Here is a 21,036-nt window from a genome sequence, read left to right as displayed (position 1 = left end):
ATGGGTTTTACATTCTCCTTCTGCCCCCAATCTCCTCCCCATCCCACTGGGGCAGAGGTGTAAACAAGATATATGGTACTTGGTGTGGTTTAATCCCAATCAGCAATTTATATATACATATATATATATATCTCATATATACCCCATATATGACAAACATCTACAGACCAAAACTGCTGCTGGTGGAGCCAAGCCAAGGGGTAGTTCAGGGCACCACAGTTGCTGTCCCTGCAGTCAAAACTGATCTCCCAGATTGGGTATCACACACCCTGGGAATATTTGTCTCTTGGCTACCCTCTAGACAAGCCAACCACCCACAACCCAACATGAACCCCAGACACAGCTGCTGAGGACACGGCTGCCTTTTGAGGGAGAAAGCCTGGGTTCCCTTTGCATCCCATCTCTATCTGTTAGCTTGACCCAGTGGGGAGTCTCAAAAAAATACCAGTTTTGTAAAAATTGGTAAAGCCGAGAGAAACCCAAACTGCTCTGGTGGCTCCAGCTGAGGAGCCAGCAGAGGAACTTGTGTGGGAACCCAGAGATGATCCCATAGCAAACCCACAAATAGACACATTTCTTTCTTTTTAGAGACAGCATATACTTTTTCCTTATTGGGGAAGGAGTTTTCCTTTAGTATCCCCCTTGGGAGGACCAGATGTGTCCTGCTGAGCTGCTCTCCTGACAGCAAACACCTGAGGTCCCCGTGAGACGCACCCTACACTACAGAGCACCCTGTGCTTCCACCTCAGGCAGCCAGCAGAGCTGCAGATTCCTAAACCCACCAAAACCTGTCCATTCCCTTCCACACAACTCATCCCACCCCACGACCATCTTCACCTCTGGATGACCCACAGAGGGACAGGCGCACATCCTGCATCCATGGGACACCTCCAAGCAGCACGAGCTAGGGCTCAAACATGCCAGCGTGGGCTTCAAACTGACCTAGAGGACCCCAGATGGGAGGAATTCGGGGCAGGGGGACCCTATCTTTACCCCTGCAAAGCGCTGGCCCCCCTTTCCCGCGAGGCTGCGCCGGCTCCAGCCGCTCCCGCGATCCAAGCGGAGCAGATGGCACGCGCAACACTTACGGCTTCGCTTTCCAGCCGCCATCGCAGAGCTGCTTCTCAGCAGGGCGGAGGCGGGGGGGAGACGGCTTTTTTTTTTTTTTTTTTAAATATATTTTCCCTGGGAATTTTTGATTTTCTTTAAAAAAAAAAAAAACAACACATCTATAATCCCATGCTTGAGCCCCAGGAGCCCCTGGCAGCAGAGCACGGCGCTCCACGGAAGGACGGTGCGTGCCGGCTGATTGGCAGCCTGTCTGTCTGTCCGTGCCTGGGGACCCGGCTGACCGCCCGAAATCCCCGCCGAGAGGGACAAATCCTGGAAAGCCTCACAAAGCAGAGATAGGGGAAAAAAAAGGGATGAAGTGATCAAAAAAAGGGCTTTCTAGGGATTCTGCTGGCTCGCCTGGATTTCCTCCCTTTGCTTCCCTCCAGCCTTTGCCTCTGCCATCCCAGTCCTGAGTGGAGAAGACACAGAGGGAAAGCAGAGCTGTTTCAGCTCCATGGGACATTGGTCCTCCTGTCTCCATCAGATAAGATGGAGCAAGGGAGATGCTGTCCCACCCAGGGTGATGACAGGCTCTGGGGCCATTTGCCAGCTCAGGGATCAGACCTGGGATCCAGTGTCACTACACACCATGGTCCTCTCATCCTACTCCGATGGCTCAAACCAGGTTTTCTACTTCCCAGTGGAAGCCAACACCTCAAATGAGGCTGGGAAACCATAAATCTGGGCATCGCAGACACCAGATTGCTTTCAGCAGCCGCGCTCTGCACAGAGCTCGGCAATAAGTAACAAAAAGTCTGTGCTTTGCACCACTGATTTCTTGTCTGGGGATGCATAAAACCTGGAGATGACAGATCAGCACCTCGATCCAAGAGCATCCCCGCCCTCACTCTGCCGGAGAGGCGGGTAAACAAAGGCGGCTCTCCCCGGCGTCCGTCCACAGGCAGCTGCCATCGACGCCGCCGTGGAGTAGTGGGAGGGGGAAAAAACAAAAGAGGTCTGCACGCTGGGATCTGCGGGAATGGGATGCCCCTGGCGCTATCCTGGCTCTTTTATTCCATGGGTACCCAGAGGGAGCTTGGCCCCAGCCCTTTGGACACCTTCCTTCCCTCAGGGTCTCCTTGCCCAGCCATCCTGGCTGGGTGGCAAGGGCAGAGCCACACTCCACAACCACTCAGCATCCAGCAAGGGGGAAAACATCCCAGGTTTGGGCACAGAGAGTGGCTTGGCCACCCTGGCAAAAGCTCAATGGTTATTTGGACCAGGATGCAACAGTTCTGTGCCGATGGGCATTGTCAGGTGTGACCAACATCCATTCAAATCCCGTGCCGGACTGCACAGGCAGGAGTTTGGGCCCCCATCCAATGGTGCACAGAGGTTTAGTGAGGCCAAATCAGGCAGGGAAGTTTTGGGATGCAGTTTCTTAATTTAGATGGCTCTACCACTGGCAAGGACGAGCAGGTGATCATCAGTGCTTTGCATGGGGTAGTGACTACAGCAAGGGAAAAGGGACAGTGCTGGGAAATGCCAACTTGAGGATGTTTCCAAGAAATAAACTACAAGGTGGCCATGGCTGAGGCACTGAAACGCCCAGGTCTTGGTCTGTCCATCCCTGGGGATGTGCTGGTTGTGCCTCTTGGCCCAGTGAGCCCAGAGGAGCCTAGAGCAGCTGCAATAATGCAGCCACACTCCTCCCAAAGCCCACCAACCTTCCCCAAAACACTGGCTGGATGCTGCATCGCAACTCCACCACCTTTTCCAACCACTGTGCTTCCCTGTTCATGTCCCATCTGTTTGTTACTGGAGCCACAGACCCCAAAACACAGGGTTTGGAAGTACTAATGGGCACACCTTTAGCTCTGGGGCCACATGGACGATTTCATCTGGGGCCACCATGGCAAATCCTTTCAAAGGAGGAATGGCAAGGTAGGAAACCATCTTTACAATCCTAAAGTTGAATAATTATCACCTGGGCTGCGGGAAGCCCGCTCCCCCTTTCTGAGCAAGAGCTCCCAGGACCCAGCAGTGCCCAGGGAGGCGACGGTGCTGCCGGCCCCTCCGGGCTTGGCCAAGGAATGCCGGGGGCGGCAGCGGGGGGAGCAGCGGCGGTGGCGGTGCTGGGAAGGGAACCAGCTGGAGAGCCGCAGCCTCATGAAATAATGAAATGCCAAACCAACCCCTGCATCTTCCACAGTCTCTCAGGTCACCTACCAGATTAGGAGGCCTGTTGCTAAGGCAACCATATCTTGCAAGTGCTAGCTGAACTTCCCCATCGGTTTTAACCCTTTGAGGAGCAAAAAAAAAAAAAAAAAATAACCAAACCAAAAACCTCCCTAAGAAATATGTATAAAAATAAAATGAAGGGGTAATGCTGATGATGCAACCCACAGGAGACCAGCAGAGGCAAAGGGGGGCCAGCTGGGAAGGGGAAGAAAAGGGAAGGCACCCCAGCAGCCACCTCCTGCACGGTGCACGCTGTGCTGGCTCTCTTCCAGGCAGCTAATAAAATTATTCAGCATCCGCACATGCACACAAGACCCAGCAAACTTTTGATGCGCCTGGAACAGCAGCAGGGGAGTTAAAAAAAAACCAAAAAAACCCCTCCCCAAAACGCAACAAAAAGTCAGGTTATGCATATGAAATGGGGGCAAACAAAGCAAAAATGGAACTTTTTTTTCTCTGTAATTTTTTTTCCTCAGGTGGCCTCGCAGCCGCTGGGCAAGCCCTGATGCCTCGGCAAGCAGCCGGCAGCCCGGCGCCGCGCAGGAGGGGACAGATGGCCGGCGCAGTGACGTCGGGATGGAGGCGATGGGCACCCGTGGCCACCTCACCAGTTCTGCTGCAATCCATGGCCAGGAGCATCCAGAACAGGGATACACGACTTGTGCTCCACGGCCATAAAACAGAATAATAGAAACAGCCCCTTCTACATGCAAGGATCATACCCCAGTGGGGTGATGGGGATCACAGTTCCCTCCTCTGGGAGAATAAAACCCCACTCAGACTGCACATCAGGCAGGGAGCCCTAAATCTTGCAGCCCACTGGGCTAACAGGGAGGCCTGTGAGCAATAAGGGAGGGGAGAAAAAAAAAAAAAAAAAAAAAAAGAGCAAGGCAATGCACAGGCAGCACAACGGAGGAAAAAAAAAAAGAGGGAGAGGAGAAAGAGGCATGGAAAGGAGGAGAAAATGTGGAGTGGCATAAATCAGGCGCGCGGGGGGAGCCGGGGAGCACAGCAGCACGTGCTGCGTTCCAGGCGCACAGGCAGCGCACGCGGACGGTTCCTGCCTGGCAGGATGAGCACCGGCCCCATGCCCCACAGAAAGGGGCCCCCAGCCCCTCCCAGAGCTGATCTGATGTGGGGTGTCAGCTCTGCTGGCCAGCACACCGTTATTTCCATGTTAGTCTCCGTGGGAAAGAAAAAGCCTCTGCTGGTGCTGGGGTAAAAGATAGTTGATGGTAAAAACTAGAAGGGTTTCTGCACCCTTCTTCCCACCCTCGGGTCAGGTTGGGGACAGCAGGTGTCCTCATTTGAATTCCCCTCAAATGAGAGCAGCAAAATGGAAACTTGCTCCTGAAAGTCACCGTCTTCCCACCAGCCTGCTCCAAATTCATAATAAAGAGAGGGGCAAGGCTCAGTGCAAACCCAGCTTTGCTCTCATGGGCTCACACCATGCTAAGTGGCTGCTGGTATTGCTGCCTGGCTGTGATCCTGCCCTCTGACCTCACCTCCATGCCAGCACCCCTGCACCCTGCCAACCAGCTGACAGGAGAAACTTAATTAGCCATGTCCATCAACCCCAAACATCTGTAACCAGCAATATTTACAACCAGAAATAAAGAGGAGTGACCTTCGCGGTGCTGAAAGACAGTTGGGTTCTTGTATTACAACAGTGGGGACAGGCAAAATTCATTATCTCTAATAGCCATCCTTATAACCAGATTAAACACAAAGGCAGCAATTCCATATTCCCTGACCTGCCACTGTCCCCATCCCAAGCAGAGGGAACTCCCCCTGCCACACAGCACTGCTCCCACAAACCCCAGGGCTGCAGTTCAGCTGATGTTTATGCATGTGGCCATCTCCATCCCTCCTACCCAGAAAAGACAATACTCTGGTTCATCCCACCCCAAGGGCAGGGACACCCAGCTGGGGTCACATCTCTCCTGGTCCTCCTCCAGGCAGCTCTAAGGAGATGCTCAGCTCCCCTGTGAACACTCGGGAGGTACCAGGGGTAAGCTCCCTGCTACACCAGGAATGCTGTGCTGGACATGTTTGCTCAGAGAAAAAGCATTCAGTTTCCAAAGCACAACCCGACAGAGCCCAACCCTCCAGAAATCACCATCGCCAAGTCCCCCATGCTTAGACATCCCCAGGCACGAGGGGTTTTGTCCTGAAGATGCAGGCAAGGCTTCCACCTCTGGCTGCGAGATCCTCATGGTGCCAACCACAAGCTAGGGAGCCAGAGCCTGTTATTTTCATCAGAGATGTTCTCTGTGGGGACCTTCAGCTGCCAGCCAGGAGAAACAAGCCACTGGAGAAAACCTGAGCCTCCTAATGGCTTTTCCTCCACCAGCCCCAGCTCCAGCAGCAGTGTGAAGGCAGCTCCTTCTCCAGAAGATGAGCACCAGTGGGGCCAGCTGGATTCTCCAGTGCTCAGCAGCAACAAGTCAAACTGCTTGGAAAACACTTAAGGTTGGGGGGTGGAAGCTTCAAATGGACCAGGCGGATGAGGCACCGCGCTGGAGCAACGGTAAAAGTTAAAATTAATTAGCTGGCAGGATGACAAAGAAGCCATTGTGCAGCACGGTGGAGCAATCCAAGTACAAAGGCTTTATATAAGTCATGTTGAAAACTCCTTGATGACTGCAGGTAAGGACAGACAAGCTGTCAGGATGTGCCACAACACCCTGAAGGGCTCTGGGACAAGCAAGTAAATCTGCTTTTAACAATGAAATTAGCCCTGGGAGCCTCAGCCTGAACCTGCTCTCCAGCGGAGACTGGCAAAGGTGTGAAGCACCTGGGTGTTATTGGTGCTGTAATACCCAGGATAAACCAAAACCATATGTTTTGGGGTTTCCATGAAAAACTGCTCTTGAGCTGGGCTAAAGGGACCCACATGCAATGTGAAGCAGCATTTGCTTCCTTGTGAGCTCCCCACATCCATATCCCACAAAGCACATCATGCCAAAAGCCCCTGATGAGACCAAGAATTTCAAAGCTGTCCCTGCCCCAAACCAGACCCCAACAGGGTCTCACAGAACCAGACCCACCTCCTGCTTCACGTCTTCAGGAAGACCCCAACAGCCAAAGTGTTTCCAGCACCAACAGGCAGACTCAGGTTCTGTTCCTCAGGGAGGAGCAGGCACTCTCCCAGAGCCACAGAGACACCGGAGAGGGGCTGAAGCTGTGATGGAAAGTCACCCCAAGCTGTCACCAGCCATGACCCCCGCCCACCATTCTCCTGGCAGATGGGCACAGGGAGGCTGGGTGTGATTTACATCCCATCAGCTGCACAGCTCTCTGGCAGAAAGGAGCCAAGGGGGAGAAAAGCACCTCTCCACCTCTCCCTCCTTCTTGCTGTGAGCATCGCTCGTGGGCAGGGAGATGCGGGGGTTCAAGCAGCTTCTGCACTAGAGGTTGCCTTACCCCAATGGGGCTTCCCCCAAAAAACAGGATCAGCACCCAGTGAGGGCTGGGCAGAGCAGGAGAGCAAGGAGGACGCTCTGCTGGGTTTGGCAGGGCAGAGGAGCCAAGTGTGACGCAGCACCCTTATCTGCCCACTCCAAACCAGGGTGCTTCAAGGAAGCGCCCTGCCCCCTTCCTCAGGGTGTTCTGCCTTTTTTTCACTAAAAAAAAAAAAGGCAAAAAACACAGCCCAAAACAACCAGCCTGGAGGCTGAGTTATAAACACTGCCTGGGGCAGGAAGCAGCCACCTGCCTGGGGACACAGCTGGGCAATGCCAGCTACCCGTGGGGTGAGAATAGGGCATTTCCCACCTTACTGTCACTATAAATGGGTAAATAAGCAAAGCCAAGGCTTGGGACACCCTCACAGCAAGGCTGCTCTGGAAGGAAGGAGACTCCAGCTGGCCACTTGCCATGGTGGGCACCAGGCAGTGCTGGACCAGGTACCCAAGTATGATGACAGCTGTGTGGGTGGGAGCTGGGACAGGAGTAGGACACAGAAGGAAATCCATGTCAGGTAGGAGGGACTGGCTCTGGGCTGTTTTACCTGCTGGGAATGCCATGGGATGCCAGCACCCCAGCTGTGTTGGGCAGGTCATGCCCACCAGCAAGTCAGAGCTGCTGCAGTGCATCCCCCTGCTTCAGTATGTAGCCAAAAAATTCCAATTATAGGTGCGAGCTCAGCCTTGAGAGATTGTAAAAAAAAGACCAGCCCAAATCCAGGGAAAATGGGAAGGAAACCCCCCCCCCCCCCCACTCCAGACCCTGTTTGAGGCAGGCAGGAGGGGTGGTGAGAGCTCATTTTCACTACAGAAAGCTGCCGCACCCCAGGAGGAGAGGCACCAGATCAAATGTTCAAGGGTTGATGCAGAAACATTAAGGAAAAAAAATTAAAAAGAAAATGTTAGCTCAAGACACAGCCAGAGGTCTTCCTTTGGACTTTATCTTAAGGCAGCAGGCGCAGCCTCACACATGGATGGACAGACAGACAGACAGACCGATCCCACAGGCTCCCACCCAGCCTGGGGAATACGGAGGTGGAAATCACCTTGCTAAAAACCACTGGCGGCAGTGGCAAAGGCCATGGAGGAGGAAGAATAAGGCAAGTGGGAGGGCATTGGATAGCCAGGCACAAAGCACTGCTCTGTCCCACCACTCCAAAATACACAGGCACACGCCCCTCTATCTTTATCCACATGTACATCTAATAGTGCATATTCCACAGATGTAATTGCACACGTGTACATTTGTTTTCTGTTTAATTTTGATACTAACAGTCACCATGCATGCCACATTAAGCTCAGGCAGGAGAATGAGCATTTCTCCTCTTACCAAATTTAAAAAAAAATTCATTAAATGCACAAACTCAACACAAAAGGAAAGCTGGTCTTGCCACACAGAGCTGCACTCTCATCCAAACCCAAATCTTACTCAAGCCACCCAGGTGCCCCTCTTGCCCTGACTGGCACAGGAGATTGGTGTCACTGCTCTGGAGATGAGAGGAGGTGGTAGTGGGTGGCTGCACAGCAGGGTTCCATCACACACAGGTAGCAGCACCCAAAGCTATCCTGCATTTTGGAAATCCCTCCTTGACTGCACAGCTGTAGCTCTGAACTTGGCACTTGTGGCCATGGCCAGGAGTTTTGAGAGACCAAACAAAAACCTAAACCCCAAACCTAGGCAGAGGTGAGGTATTTGTTTACTTGAAGACATTTTTTCTCCCTGCCAGCCTGGAGGAAAGCACTGTTTCTACTCAGACCCCAGCCCTGGGTGTCCCCCCAGGGATCTGCAGGGTGAGGACTTGGAGGGAAAAAATTCCAGGAAATAAGGAGGAATGTGCCTGTGGGCTGAGCAGAAGCCTCAGCAGAAGTCAGGGAGCCTCTCTGAGCCATGAGTGGGATGCTGGCAAGGCGGGTGTGCGATGTTCAGGGGGATCCAGCCCATGCTGTCTCCAGTGGGCAGGGCTGGTCAGATCCCAGCACCAGCCAGGCTGGACACAAGGCACAGGTCACAATCCAGCACCAGCCAGGCTGGACACAAGGCACAGGTCACAATCCAGCATTAGCCAGGCTGGACACAAGGCACAGGTCACAATCCAGCATTAGCCAGGCTGGACACAAGGCACAGGTCACAATCCAGCATTAGCCAGGCTGGACACAAGGCACAGGTCACATCCCAGCACCAGCCAGGCTGGACACAAGGCACAGGTCACATCCCAGCACCAGCCAGGCTGGACACAAGGCACAGGTCACAATCCAGCACCAGCCAGGCTGGACACAAGGCACAGGTCACAATCCAGCACCAGCCAGGCTGGACACAAGGCACAGGTCACATCCCAGCACCAGCCAGGCTGGACACAAGGCACAGGTCACATCCCAGCACCAGCCAGGCTGGACACAAGGCACAGGTCACAATCCAGCACCAGCCAGGCTGGACACAAGGCACAGGTCACAATCCAGCACCAGCCAGGCTGGACACAAGGCACAGGTCACATCCCAGCACTAGCCAGGCTGGACACAAGGCACAGGTCACATCCCAGCACCAGCCAGGCTGGACACAAGGCACAGGTCACATCCCAGCACCAGCCAGGCTGGACACAAGGTGCTCTGGGTGCTGCACCGCTCTCCCTCTGCCATCCCCTCTGTTCCTAAGGAAAACCAGGAACAAACGTGGCTGCAGCAGCTCCCCCCGAGCACCCCCACCAGGGAGGGCTCCGCACAGCCGGGTGCCATTCGGCGGTGCCAGCTCTGCCACGGGGGCGTGAGCGGCAAGAGAGGAGGAACAGGCAGAGCCCCCCGCCCGCTCCCCAGGACCAGCTCCGGCAGCTGTTTCCAATAGAACCAGGGACAGCTTTACAAGAGAAAAATAGGGAACAAAAGGTAGGAGAAAATCCAAGTTTCCAAGGTAAGGAAGGAAATGATCAGGAGGACAGGAAAGTCCCACTCGTACCCAACAGACGGCGTCCTGACCTAACACCTCCCCACCGCCCGCCGCCGGACAGGAGCGCCCGTGCGGCCACGGCACGGCACGGCTTGGCACGGCGGCCCCTGGCCCTCTTTGTTCCTGCGAGGGCCGGGGAGGGCAGGGCTGCGAGCTTTGTGCTCGCCCGGAGCCCGGCATCTGCCGGGGCCGGCGCTCCCCCCGCCGGCCCCAGCGCGCTCCCCACGTGGCCGCCGGGGCAGACAATGGGATGGCGCTGGGCTGCGCGCTCGCACCGCGGCCTTCCTCCTCCTCCTCCTCCTCCCCGCTGCGGGCTTCGCCTGCCACTGGAAGCTGGCCCCTCTCAAGCACTGGGGGGAGGGGGATTAAAAAGATACTATGAAAAAAAAACAAAACAAACAAAGCAAGGAAAAGAAAAAATACTCCGGTCTGGCTCGCTGCTGCTTGCTGGGCAAGGGCGCACCGGCGTGGGCAATGGGGCAGCAGGGCAGGACCTCCACGGGCAGCAGCCAGACCGCGACACCCGGCCAGGCAGGGGTCCCCACCCCAAGCAGAAACCCCCACTTGCCTTCCCATCCTCGGGCAGGATTGAAGAAATCCTTCCTCTCCTCCCATCCCGCTCCCGGCTTTTTTGGAGAACCCCCTCCCGGACTGGAGCCAGAGAAACTTTGCGTGCTTGCACCATTTGTTGATATAAAATCCATCCCCTGCCTTACTTTTGCAGAGGCACTCGGGGTGGGGTGGAGGGGGGGAACGTCTGTTTCTATTTGAAACCGTCAAAATTAGCATTCAGTAATTAAAAATCACACCCTTTCTCTTAATAACCTAACCAGCATGATACAATCAGGTTGTGCCAACTCTTTAATCTAATTGACTAATTACAGATTTTAATTTAGTCAGTTACTGAACAACTGTTGACAATTTGTTTTCATTAGGGACAGAACAGGATAAATATTTAGGCTCCCCAGTCAAAGACTAAGACATAAGCTCTGGGCTCTGACCTCCAGTTTCACAATGGAGCCTTCTCCATGAGCATCACCCGTGGAAAGGTGCTGCTCTGCAATGCCCTGGTCCTGCTGCTGGGCAGCAGGAAACGTGGAAGCCGAGGTTGCTCTGTCATGACAGCCAATGTTGTTTAAAATATAATATTAAACTCATCCACCCTTGCATGGTACTCCAGCAAGAGCAAGCTTTAAAGGACACCCAGGCTCAGCAGTACCCTTAACTGGGAGGGAAGGCCGAGCCCAGCACTGCCAGGAAAGGGAATATCTGGATTTATTTATTTTTGTTGCAATTTTTTTTTTTTTAAGTGATGTGGAGTTTTGCAGCTGCTCTTGGCAAGCTGCCACTCCTGAAGGAAACTCCCCTCTCCGGTTACCTACCAGGGAACCCTGTCCCTGCAGAGCAGAGCTGGATGGAGCCCAGACGGAGCGCAGCTCCACATGGAAGGAAACAGGAGAGAGCAGTGCCACCACTGAGCCACATGCCCAGGGCTCAGGCAATGCCTGTGGGGGCTCACAGGGACCACACAAAGCTGTTCCCAACCCCTGTCCCTGTGCTGCACTAAACCTGCCCCAAAAACACCTCTTCTCCTACACAGCACTGGCTGCACACAACAGGAGAAGCTCTCATGGACCCATCACCAGCAGCACCTCAACAGAAGTACTCATGGATCATCACACCTGTTGGTCACACCCTCACAGCCACGGGTGCCTTGAACAAGGCCTTACAACCTTCACTGATCCTGGAACGAGACCCTGGCATGGCAGAGGAGACACACCAAAACCTTCATGCCTGAAGAGCATCCCTTCCCAGGGGTCCCACAAGGCCATGTCACCTGCCAGGGCACCATGCCATGAGTTGGCCACACAGACCCTAGCGAGGAGGTGGTGCTGTGACAAGGAAATGCTCCCCTGCAGCCCAAGAATACCCAGGTAGTGACGCTGGGATGGGGTGCCTGTCCCACACCTGGGTGGGCGTGTGATTGGCAGATTCAGCACAGAAGAACCATCTCTAGGACATCTCTGTACAGCAAGCAGGCCCAAGTCGTCCAGCCTCTCGGGCTTTACCTTGTTTCCATTGAGCACACTAACTCCAGCAAGCCTGAATTCTCCATCCATCCATCCACCCACATGAGATTCAGAACCCCCCAAGATATCTCTAAGGGGAACTGTTTCAGATGGGTGAAAAAGGAGGAGCTCTGGCTGTCCCCAACCAAGATAGGAGGACAAGAGCCCCAAACACACCATCTTTTCCCAGTCCAACCACTGCACCTCCAGCAGCAACCACCCCCACTGCTGCAGAGCATCCTTCCAGACCCAAGTTAGAAAGAACTGCAGCAGCTTTCCAAAGTTAAAAACAAAAACAAATAAATCAATGCTTTGCGTTAATGGCAAGTTGAAGCCACAGCTCGGCAGATCTTGTGCTGCAAAGAAAATAGCTTTTCAAATGCTCCCAAGTGCAGGTCCTTCTCAGGAGGAAACTGGGGGAAAACAGAACTAGGGAATGATGAAGTCAAAGTCTTCATCAGCTAAAGGCTACCCTGAATTTTCTCTCCTGCATGTTGACATGAGCTGGCTGTGCAGGCAGAGCAATACCACAAAAAAAGTATGTAGCAACAGTCAACTAGATTTAAGTTCATTTTCTGTAGCTCGAGGCCAAAATCGACTGAAGTGGTTCTGGTGATCAAGTTTTCTGCAATTCCCCTTTCTATGTATTAGCTCTTTGACAGAAATTCACTGCGGTATTTAAACTGGCAGTCATCACCGCTAACTCAAATTGTATTGGCTTTCACGGCGTTGAAATGCTCAACTGCGACCAGCCATCGGCCAATTCCCAGATAACGCGGCGGCTGAAATCCCCTGTCATGACGAGCGATCCCGTTGCAAGCTCGCCGGCTCCGGGAGCGTGCCGGAACGCTGGCATGCTCGCCACGGGGCTTGGAGGAGCCTAAATCAATGGCTACAGGTTGAGTTTTAGGAGTTGGTGAGTGCTCGTGGGGTTGTTAGCTTGGATAAACTCTTTGGATACTGGTGGAAGAGGATGACTAACAACCCTCCAACCAACACAGCTCAATAGTTGTGTTAGCAGACGCACAGACCTGCCAGAGACGGAAGGGTAGAGCAGAGCAGCATTCCTCCTGCCTGTGTCAGGTGAATTCCCACTCCCATCACTCTTCTCCCAACAAGCAGTTTTCTACAAAGTCCCAGCAGGCTTTTGTCCCACCCTGGGAGAAAAACCTCAGTGGAATGGTAAAAAGTATTTCCAAGCACTCATAAGACCCCACAGTTTTCAAAGGTCCCCTCAAAAAAAGAAGTGGTAGGATTTCTCCTTACTTTCTTAATTTCCTTCCTTTAATTTCTCACCGGAGATTTATAAACACTCAAAACTGGAGGGGGAAAAACGGTAATTTGTCCTGCTGCTCCTAACAGTTTTCATACAGTTATGCTGAAAAACAAAGTGGAAATGACACACCATGCATATGCCACCCTGCTACCAAGGAGAACTGCTCCCCTTTCCCAAAAGGTTTGTGCCCTGGGCTAGAACCCCTCCAGTGCTGGCTCTGGGAAAGTGACATGCCAGGCTCCCAAAGCATCCCCTCTTTCTGTCCTTACCCTAACACAGTCTCTGGGTTAACACACACCATATTTTGGGCAAACACCAAGCAGGACACATGGAATTTGCCCATTGCTGGCCAAGTGTAAATACAACACTCTACCAACCTGGGGCAAGACTTAGACTGGGATATTTTTAACCACAACCACCACATGAAGCAATTCACGACTCACTGATCCAGTCCCATTTGGGGCTCATATCCCATTTTAGCTGCCACGCACCACTGATGGGTCGCTGGGTTTAGTGTTTGACACTGCCTACCACGCTCAATGGTACCAGCAGCCTGCCCAGAAGCTGCAGAGAAACAAGGCTCTATTCACACTCCCATGGTTATCATTCGGTTCTTCGGTCAATATTTAAGTTTTGGCCAGGCAGGTCCCTCGCCCTGCAAAGTACACTCTGTGCCAGGAAAACACCACTCCTCAGAGAGGGACTGTACCCTGAGCATCCGTCACCAGCCACGCCACGGAGAAGCACAAGCCCTGTCTTGGGGCCAAAACATGCCTGGGGAAACCAACCCAGTGCCACCAAGCCAAAGCACCGGGGAGTGAAAAATCTTAGGAGTTACTCAAAAGGTAAAGCACTTGGGGCTGTTAGAAAACTGCATTACACTGAGAATTAAAAACAATCAGGATTGTGTCTATTTACTGTAAGCTTAAAGCAACGTGTATTAAAGAAGTTTATGCGAATCATCTAATGCACTCAGGCCTATTGTTAGAATTATTACCAAGCTAAAAAAAGATTAATTTCTCTAAATACACTAAATCCTCAGACACAATGAGGAGGCTGCTGTGGATGGAGCATTACCAGGTCTTGCTTGCTAATGTCATCTTCACCTGTGGCTCTGCTGCCCATAGATCTACCTTTGCTTTGCTCCTGATGAGCCCATCTGGGCTCCCAAACCCCCCACAATTTGCCCCAAAACATTTCGGAAGCGAGCAGAAGCCAACAACTGCTAGACGTGCAGCTGGTTATCATCTCTGACCCTTGGTTCAGGAGTTCATCATCTTAATCCGACCCAGTGAAAACAAGCAATGCAGACAGCGGCCGCAGGGATGGACCGACAGACAGACAAACCCCACCTAGCAAATACCCAGACACTTCCCCCAAGACCCAGCAGGGTGGGAAGAAACAAGAGGCAGCTCAGCAGCCAGCCCAGCCTCTCTGACACTGCCCGTGCCCCAGGGCAACCACTGTGCCTAGTGCCAGCGTGTGAGAGCGCCGTGGAGGTCCCCGAGACGCTCGCCCGGCACTGCTCACCAGCAAACCCTCACACATCCCAAGCCAGGCATGTCAGGGCAACGAGAAACTTGGGAAGGGAGGAAAAATGGTTTCCATACCATAGTCTCCCTGGAGCAGACAAAACCAGCTCCTGCTACGAGGTTGAAACACACTTGACTGGGGTCCAAGCCCGCAGCCAGGTGACTAATCCTTTGATGCAAATTCCTCCCAACGCTGTGGATGCGGGTACCGTGTGCGGGACCAGAGTGGGCAGCCCACCCGACACCCGTGGGGCAGGCAGGCATGCCATGCCCCCTTCCCAAGAGGGATTCCTTGGGAGACACCTCAGACTCAAGCATGACACCCCTGAAGCACCATCCATCCCTGGGTCATGCTGCCACCTCTGCAACCCAAACCATGGAGAGCCAAGATGCACAACGACCAACCAACCATCAGCTTCAACAAGACAACACCTCTCCCTTGCTGGGATCAAGGGAGGACTCGGGAAACCAAGGAAGCCCCCAGCCTTGCCAAAGGCAGGGAGATATTAACTAAGGCATTCAACAGTGGTTTGGGGAATTCCCCCTTCTCCTCCCCACCAAAATCCAACCCCCACCCATCCTGCAAGGTGCCCTCAGCATGGAACATCTCACCACCACAGTATCCTCAGCATGAAATATCTTGCCATATAAACGCTTTGTTGTCCATTGCTATGCAAAAGTTCTTAATTCTACCACTAGCCCGAATGCCTTTAAGTGCTTAAGATAAGTATCTGAGCTCATTTACATAATTGCAACATTATGAAATACTGTTCAGTCAAATCAGAACATTGCTGGTTAAAAAAAACCCCACACTTTTTGCCAGCCAGTTACGTTAGGTTGGCACTTGGTGCGCCGGAGCTCCCCAACGCCGTAATTACCGCGAGGATTAGAAACTTGTTACTCACGTAGTCATGAAAGGCTTTGGCTTCACTCGAATGTTCACAAGTGTCTCGCCTTTCGGGAGCTGCGCAGTACAGGTCCCAAAACACGCTGCACGGCAGGGAGAGATGGGAGAAGAGCAGTCACTCATCAGGGATCGGGCACCCAGGTCAGCTCAAGTGAGCGGCTTCCCAGCCCCCGGGGCCCACAGCTGGGATGGGACCTCAGCTGGATCCAGCTGTGCATCCCAGCTTTACACTACGCGGATCTGACCGTCGGGACTGGGGATGCTGGGCGCTTAAGGAAGCAAAACTAGCCTTCAAGAGGCAACACCTTGAAGGGATAACACCCCGTGGGACTTCAGGGACTTCTCCCAGCCTCGCAGCCGCCCAGCCCTGCTCCCCTGGGCGGCCCAGTGGCACCGGCACAGCCCGGTGCCTGCGGCTGGCCCGGCAGCTCTCCAGCGGGAGCCCTGCCCGCCGCTCCCGCGGGGCCGGGGGTGGCTCCGCCGCGCCTCGACGCCCGCGGGGAGCGGGAGCCGGGGCGGTTCGGGGCTCGCCGCCGCTGCTGACTCACGCCACTACCGGGGCTGCACCCCGTGGGGCCCCGCGCCACCGGCGCGCACCCCCCCGCCCCCGGGGGCTGCTCCCACCCGCGACGGGACACCCCCGCACTTACCACCACCAGGAGTGCAGGAAGCCGGGGGGCTCGCCCAGAGTGATGTTCTTCTCCCACCGGATCTGCGGGCAAGAGGAAGACGGAGGGGGGGTGGTGGGTTGGGAGGGGGGGGCGGCGCGGGTGGGGGGTGGTCGCGGGTGGGCGTGGGCCCCCACGCGCGGCGACCCCCCGGCGCCGCCGCCGCCCCGCGCAAGATGGAGGGCGGGCGTGCGGCGGCGCACAAAGGGCGCGGGGGGCGGCGGGGCTCACCTCGGACAGGAAGGTCTGCGCAGACTTCTGGGCGCCGACGTGCAGCAGGTACTCGTAGACGTACAGCGCCAGCCTGCAACAGCCGAGCGCCGGGTCGGAGGAGGAACAGGAGCCCCGCTCCCGCCCCGCACAAAGCCGCCCGCCGCCACCGCCGCCCCGCTCCCCCCGCCGCCGCCGCCGCCGCTCTTACTTCTCCCGCGCCTGCCCGTCCGAGGGCACCGCCGAGCCCTTCCCTTTGGCGAACATGGTCCGCGCCGAGCAGGAGGGAGGCGGCCGCCGAGAGCCGCCGCCGCTGCCGCCGGAGCCGCTGCGCCCGCCGCCGAGGGAGCGCCGGGGGCTGTCAGAGCGCCGGCCGCCGCCGCGCCCCCATCGCCCCGCGCCCGCCGCCGCTCGCTGCGCCCAACGCGCCGCTGGCCGCGCACCCGAACGTGGCCGCGCCGGGCGCCGCCCCCGCCGCCGACGGGCGCCCGCTCCCGCCAATCAGCGCCCGGCGGGGGCGGGGCCTCTCCGCAACACGCCCCGCTCCGGAGGCGGCGGGCGGCCTCCCGCGGCGGGCAGGGAGGGCGGGCGGCGGCGGCGCGCGGTCCTAGAGCGCGCCCGGCTCGGCCCGCGGGCGGCGCCGCTTCCCCGGCGCCGCGCGGCGCGCGGGCCCTTTAAGGCGGCGGGCCGCGGCGCGCAGCGCGCGCTGATTGGCCGGCGCCGCGGAGACCTCGGAAGGGGGGACTTGAAACCGCCCGTCGGGGGGGGGCGCGGGGAGCGCGGTGCGGCCGGGCGGGCGCTGCCGCTCCGCGGCGCCGGGCGGGACGGACCCGGCGGGAGGCAGGCGCAGGGAGAAGGAAGAAGGGAGGCGGCCGGGGGCTGGGCACGCCGCCTTCTCCTCCGGACCGGCCCCGGCGGGTCCCGCCCGGCGCCGCGCACCCCGGCCCCGCGCCGCCGGCGGTCACCCCGGGGCCGGGCGCGCCCGGCTGCGCGGAGCCCTGAGCGGAGCCCGGGGCCAGCCTGTCCTGGCTGCCAGCTCCAGCCACGGGTCGTGTTCGCCTCGCTGCCCTTAAAAACACGCGGGGGAAGCCACCCCCTGCGGGCTGGGTGGGGGTCGCGCAGGGCGGGCTGTGGGGAGCCCTTCTGCCTCTCTCCGGGGCTTGTCCCAGCGCGCCTCTAATTTAAAAGTCGGGGCTTTGCGCCCCTCGCCCCACCAGCATCTGTTTCTGCAGAACCAAAGTGAGCACCGGTGCCGGCCTCGGGTGGCGGTGCCCGTGGGGACGGATGTTGGAGCAGCACAAAAACAAGGGCTTCCAACAGCTCCTTCCCCCTGCCCTGGCCTCACCTCTACCCCCGAAGTGAGTGGCTGAACAAAAACCAGCCGGGCCGGCGGCTGCGCGCTTGGCTGCGGCTGTGTGATGAGTTACCCGCTGCTAGAACCGGGAGGTTGCAGTGCAAACACGGGGACCTCGGGTGTGAGCGGGGCCATGCGCTCCGTGCGAGGGCAGGGAGCCCCGGGGCGGCGGCGTGGGGAGCCGCGGGGCGTGGGAGGGACTCCCGCGGCGGCGGCAGCGCCGCGGCGCCCGTGGGAATGTTCACGGCCATCGGGACCTGCCTGAGCAGGGCCAAACTCGTTCACAGGTTAAATTGTGGTTTAAATTGAACTGGGGGGTGGGGGGAAGAAAAAAAGTCTTGCAATGCGGTAGGTCGAAAAGGATAAAAACTTGCAGGAGTCCAAGATCGTCTCAGAAGAAAAGGAAAACCTGGGGCTTCGCCCAAGTTTTGGGTTTTATGGTGGGAGCCGAGGTGACAGAAGCGATGACAAGGCAGGCATGTGGGGCTCTGCTCCATGCACGCCTCTGCAGCACAGACCAGAGGGACAGGCCAGACAAACCCCAGACTTTGTGTCTCCCAAGCCTTTGCATCCCTCTGCTCCTCTGCTGCTCTGATGGGTTCAAAAATAACTGGGAGTGTCCCCTGGGACTGAGGCTATGGGATAAATCTGACCCTCCAGCAGCACGTGAGGAGTTCACTAAATATCCCTGGTTAAAAATAATACCATGATATCCTGTACCTCCTGCGTGGAGGTGGAAAGCACTAATGCCACTGGAATGATGGGCGCTGTGCCCTCGGCAGCAAAAGGACCTCTCTGTGCCCAGAATATTGCCCTGCCTTCTTCTGTTCATCGGGAGCTTGTTTTCTTGTAACTCTGATTTTCTGGCATAGGTGGGTAGGCAAAACCCAGCCACTTCCTCTCCCCAACCCCTGGAGTGGTTCAGAACATGAAGCAAGCCCAGGGAAGTGGGATGGGAGACAGGATCCTTTCCTCTCCAGGTGCCTTCAGCAGTCTGGTTCCAGGTCTCCAGACAGAAGTGGAAGATGTTTCTGAGATGCTCAGAGGAGAGAGCAGGCTGAGAAGGGAGACAGAAAACAACCTCGGCTTTCCCTCCTTTCTTCCGGACAGCTGTAGTTCCCAGCTTTTTCTAGAGGAAACAATCGAGAGCAGTTGATGAAAAACTCCCCAAAGTGGCACCAAAAGAAATTATCAATATTGCCATCCCAGGGTGGCAGAGCCCGACCTGCCAGCTGCCAGACTCTGGCACAGCAAGGGCGGAAACTCCCAGCCCGTGTGAATTCACTGGGCACCGGCCCTGCCTTCGCATCTTCCACGACCTGATGATTAGAGCAAATTATGAGCTGGTGCTTTGGACCAACATAGCTAAAGATCAGAAGGGAGACTAATTTCATATCATCACCACCGCAGAAGGCAATTAAGTGGCTCTGCAAAGTTTTAACGCAAGTTATGACAGGAAATTTAGGAAAAAATAAATCCCCACACCCAAAGCCAGCAGCTTCATCTAGCTGAGTTGCAGGAGGATGTACCAAGGCTACCGAGTGCTCCCAAGGTGCGGAGGGTGACCTGTGGGCTACCTTATTTGGCCAGACTTTCTCTTCATCAGGAGTTTTTCTTGGGTTGCAGCAATTTAAGCACCAGAAGTCATTAAAAACCCCAAACCATCACCCAGCTGGTTGTTCTAAACACCTGCCTGTGGATTTCTCCCAGGTGTCGGGGTGTCTCCTGTGCCAGGGCTGCGTTGCATGGCACCCACCTGGTGGGTACCCAACAGATCCTGTTCCACTGAGCCCAAAGGCAGGAGAAGGTACCGGGGGAAAAGGCAGCATCCCCTGGGCACAGCAAAGGGAAGGCTCAAATTTACTGCACACTGCCAGCGGCTCCGCTGGGACTGCTGTGGGATCCCCGTGGGCAGGCTCCCAGTGGGCAGGGATGTGCAGCAGGAAGGACAGGTTTGGGAGGGAGTAGCTGTGGGAAGAGTGGCCTCTCCACGTTGCATATTAATGCTCCTTGTGCTTTAATTGCGGTGGGACCTCTCGAGCAGAGCCATTAGCATGCAATGCGGAGGAACATGTATTTTTGGGATGCCTGCCTGGCTCACAGACTCTCATCTGTGGGGAGGGGTAGGCTGTGGGATGCAGGGAGAGGTGTCTCGTTCCCCCCCCAGGGATGCCGCTGGAGTCGCAGCTCCTTCCTCGAGCCCCTGAATCATCCCCGCTGCCATCTGCTGCACCCTCGCTCTTCCCCACAGATGTCCTTCTTCCTTCCCCAGAAGGAGATGAGAACTGAGGACAAGGTGCCAAACACTACTTCAAACGGCATCTAATAAAACACGGGATTAATTTCTTCTGACTGGTGCTCAATGGCTCTGATTAAGCAGAGCAGGATTTAATTAGCTTGTTTGGACTGCCTCGAAGCCCGTGCCAAAGGTGGGGGAGTCTCAGTAGTTGGGTCTCTCCAGGCCCTGACCAAGAGCTGATGCAGGACCTTCCCCTGTGAAGAGCAGAGCCCACTGCCTGATCCTTCAGGATCCTCTGACCATGCTTTACCACCCAGGATGGGTGCCCTTGGCTCTGCTTAATCCCAGTGATGCACATGGGGCAGGCACAGGGGAATGACAGGAGCAAGGTGAGGTTTGTTGGGGGACACAGGTTGGTGGCCCCACCAAGAAGACGCTGTTGTCTTCCCCAACAACACCTCTTGGCACAAACCAAACTTGCCCTGCCACCAAGACCTTGAATTTAAAGTAACCCTGTTCTCTCCCTGATTTACTACCAGTTGCTGGCTCCTTTCCTCTCCCTCCGCCTGTCTCCTTTAACCCATTTCATTATCTATGCTAGCTTAGGCTTGTCTATGTGGGAACATCATGGTGAAGTTATTGCAAAATAGATGGGCTGTGAATGTAAAGCATGGCAGCTATTCCCCAGCAGCTCCCTGCGTGGCAGCTCCAATTCCTCACCCGCAGTTCTGCGCTAACCTCGGCTGCAGGCAGGCACTGCAAAGTGCCGAGCAGGAGCGCCCATGTGGGACACAGCTCCTGGGCTTTCCCCAGGGAAAGCTGGGAAACCATGCTGCATTCCCACAGCTGGTGCTCCTGGGATCTTAGCTCTGTGGTTCCTGTCATTGCACAGGAGACAAACAGAGCTAGAAGGCACAAATGGAGAAAGTGACAGGGATAAAGCTGAGGAGCAGGACTTCCCCATCTGAGGAGCACGGGCTTGCAAGCCCCAAACTCACACTTGTGGTTTGACTGCCGAGGAACAGGGCAAAGGCAAAACCCAAAATGTCAGACCCTCGTTACCCTGTCGCCCTGACAGTGTC

The 21,036-nt window shown here is 55.8% G+C and overlaps 1 protein-coding gene across 3 annotated transcripts in view; it reads right to left on the bottom strand.

Annotated features, from left to right (window-relative positions):
- SSBP3 (single stranded DNA binding protein 3) overlaps positions 1-16,812 on the bottom strand; it is a 55,201-nt gene extending 38,389 nt beyond the window's left edge. Inside the window, exons 1-4 of one of the 3 annotated variants that reach the window (XM_021541966.4) lie at positions 16,573-16,812; positions 16,383-16,455; positions 16,134-16,195; positions 15,482-15,566 (exon numbers count right to left, since the gene is read on the bottom strand). In XM_021541966.4, the coding sequence (XP_021397641.1) occupies positions 15,482-15,566; positions 16,134-16,195; positions 16,383-16,455; positions 16,573-16,628 (276 nt within the window). In that variant the 5' untranslated portion in view covers positions 16,629-16,812. The remainder of the gene's footprint in view (positions 1-15,481; positions 15,567-16,133; positions 16,196-16,382; positions 16,456-16,572) is intronic. The other 2 variants (XM_077785342.2, XM_085586225.1) reach the window with 2 other exon arrangements.
- Positions 16,813-21,036: the final 4,224 nt, after the last annotated feature.

The sequence above is a fragment of the Lonchura striata genome, chromosome 8 (assembly GCF_050655825.1).
Source record: "Lonchura striata isolate lonStrDom1 chromosome 8, ASM5065582v1, whole genome shotgun sequence".
In the NCBI taxonomy this organism is placed as follows: domain Eukaryota; kingdom Metazoa; phylum Chordata; class Aves; order Passeriformes; family Estrildidae; genus Lonchura; species Lonchura striata.
Note: the sequence above shows the minus strand (reverse complement) of the source record. Positions and strands in the feature narration are given on the sequence as shown.